The sequence below is a fragment of the Malurus melanocephalus genome, unplaced genomic scaffold (assembly GCF_030028575.1).
Source record: "Malurus melanocephalus ecotype Western Australia unplaced genomic scaffold, MMel_1.1 scaffold_18, whole genome shotgun sequence".
Classification (NCBI taxonomy): Eukaryota; Metazoa; Chordata; class Aves; order Passeriformes; family Maluridae; genus Malurus; species Malurus melanocephalus.
In genome coordinates, this window is record NW_026623250.1 from 1,990,819 (window position 1) to 1,993,008 (window position 2,190).

Below are 2,190 nucleotides of genomic sequence, written 5' to 3' on the forward strand. Positions count from 1 at the left end.
AAAAAAAAAAAAAAAAAAAAAAAAAAAAAAAAAAAAAAAAAAAAAAAAAAAAAAAAAAAAAAAAAAAAAAAAAAAAAAAAAAAAAAAAAGAAAGTCCCCCAGGCAGAAGAGAAGGGCACGGAGCCTAGGAGCAGGGACACGTCTTCCTTTCGGGAAAAAAACTGATGGCACCTTTGGAAGGTGCCCGCCAAGTCAAACCCGCAGCGGGCAGAACTGAGGTTTTGGGGAAGGGTGAAGAGGGGAATCCCAGCGCCCCACACATATACACACACCGAGCCGCCGCCGTCAACAAAAGGCGAGCAGCAGCCTCTTTTGTCTGTCTTCCCCTTTTCAGGGGAGGAGGAGAGGAAACGACATTAAACTGGGAAGGGAAAAAAAAAAAAAAAGACGCAAATAAACATTAAAATGAGAACAAAGTGGCCGGGTCGCACAAAGCGCATCACCACTGGCGGAGGGGACTGCCTGGCGGGGGCGGCTCCCCTTCCATTCCCTCAATGAAAGGGGAGACGCCCCCGGCAGACAGCCCCCCAAAGTGGGGGAATATCCACCCCTGCAGCCCTTTAAACACTGGTAGGGAGGAGTTAACCAAGGGAGCCCGCAGCGGGTGAAGAACAGMGGCAGGCGGCTGGGCTGGGGGTGAGGAAGAGGAGGGGGGTATTGTTCCAGGAGGAGGAAGAGCTGCGCTTTTCCCCCCTTGTCACGAAGCCGCTCATCCTAAAGCAAGCCCCCCAGCCATACCACCCCCGGCGGGGCGGATCGCGCCCCCTCCCTCCGGCTCGTCGCCGCTGCCCTAGAAATGCCTTTGTTCGCGGATCCCCCCCCCGCACTCCCGCTGCCGGGGTCTCGCACTGCTTTTATGTCTTTATTTTGGACGGCGGCACATCCCGCCCCCCCTCCTTCCCCCGCCGGCCGCCCTTCTGCTGATTCATTTCCACCGGCGGTCCCCCTCGGGATGTGGGGGGGGGCGGCATCTCCTCGTTATTGTGGCTCGGGGTAAGGCGATGACCCGGATTACCGGGGGTGGACGCTGGCAGGGGGGCAGAACCAAACGGGATTACACAGGCTGGATTACCGGGAGCGGGCACGGCGCGGTGCGAGACTGCGAGTTAAAGGGACAGGCGGGGGCCGTGTCCGTGTCACGGAGCCCGGGAGCCCTGCGTGTCCCGGGCGAGAGGGGGAGGAGACCAGCGGAGGAAGTTGCCCGGCCCGCGGTACAGCCGGGCAGTGAAAGGCTCGCACGGGCCGAGCCGCGGGCGGGGAGCAGCCGGCGGAGAGAAGGAGGGACGGCAAGCGGGTGACATGCAGAGGGAGACCCGCGGCCCCGAGCGGCGGCGGCCCGGCCCCGGAGCGCGGAACCGGCCGGTGACTCACCGACTTGCAGGACGTTATCGACGCAGCCGCCGTCGAGCAGAGCGATGCCCCTGCGGAAGGGCAGCCGGTTCTCGTCGGCGGCAGCGGCGGCGGCGTCCATGGCCCCGCCGGGTGCGGCGGCGCCCCCGGGGCCGGCGGCAGGATCCTCGGCGCCGGTGTTGAACGAGGAGTACATACAGATCTCCCTCTCGCTGCGGGGAAAGGACCAATAGACGATCCTGCGCTGCACCGGCTCCGGGATCCGTTCGAACCGCTCCTCCACCCGCTGGAAGGGCCACTTCTCCGCCACCTTGCGAGCCGCGATGTCCAGCAGACACTCGGGGCTCTGGGTCTTGCCGAGCGGCAGCAGCCCCAGGGCGGCGGCGGCAGCTGCGGAGGAGGGTCCGGCGCAGAGCGGGCCGCCGCCGGGCCCGGAGCCGCCCGCCCGCTGCCCCGACCTGCAGCCCGAGCCATAGCCGGGTCTGCAGCAGAGGCGCTTGGCGGGGTGGGGGAGCTGACCGCGCTCCGCCATGATCGCGCCGCTTCTAAGCCGACAGCGGAAGTGGCGGTACCCTATAAACGGCTCCAGGAAGGCAGCGAGCGCCCGCGAGCCCCCGGGGACACGCCCCCTACCCTTATGTGGCGAAGGGGGCGGGGCCGCGCCGCKCGCGGTGGGCGGGGCTCTATGCAAATCGGCGTCACGAACGTAAATAGAGCGGCGGCGGGGGCGCGGGAGGCGGTGCGCGTGCTCCTCCCCCGCCCTCCCGGCCTCTGCTCCGTTGATGTCACGCGCGCAAGCCCGGGCGCGCCCTCGCGCGCGTGGTGGGAACRGGGGGGCGT

General features: G+C 65.2%; 1 protein-coding gene across 2 annotated transcripts in view; it reads right to left on the reverse strand.

Annotated features, from left to right (window-relative positions):
• The window catches only part of ZSWIM6 (zinc finger SWIM-type containing 6), a 106,459-nt gene extending 104,560 nt beyond the window's left edge, over window positions 1-1,899 (reverse strand). Inside the window, exon 1 of one of the 2 annotated variants that reach the window (XM_057389649.1) lies at window positions 1,372-1,899. In XM_057389649.1, coding sequence (XP_057245632.1) covers window positions 1,372-1,882 — 511 coding nt within the window. In that variant the 5' untranslated portion in view covers window positions 1,883-1,899. The remainder of the gene's footprint in view (window positions 1-1,371) is intronic. The other variant, XM_057389648.1, reaches the window with a different exon arrangement.
• Window positions 1,900-2,190: the final 291 nt, after the last annotated feature.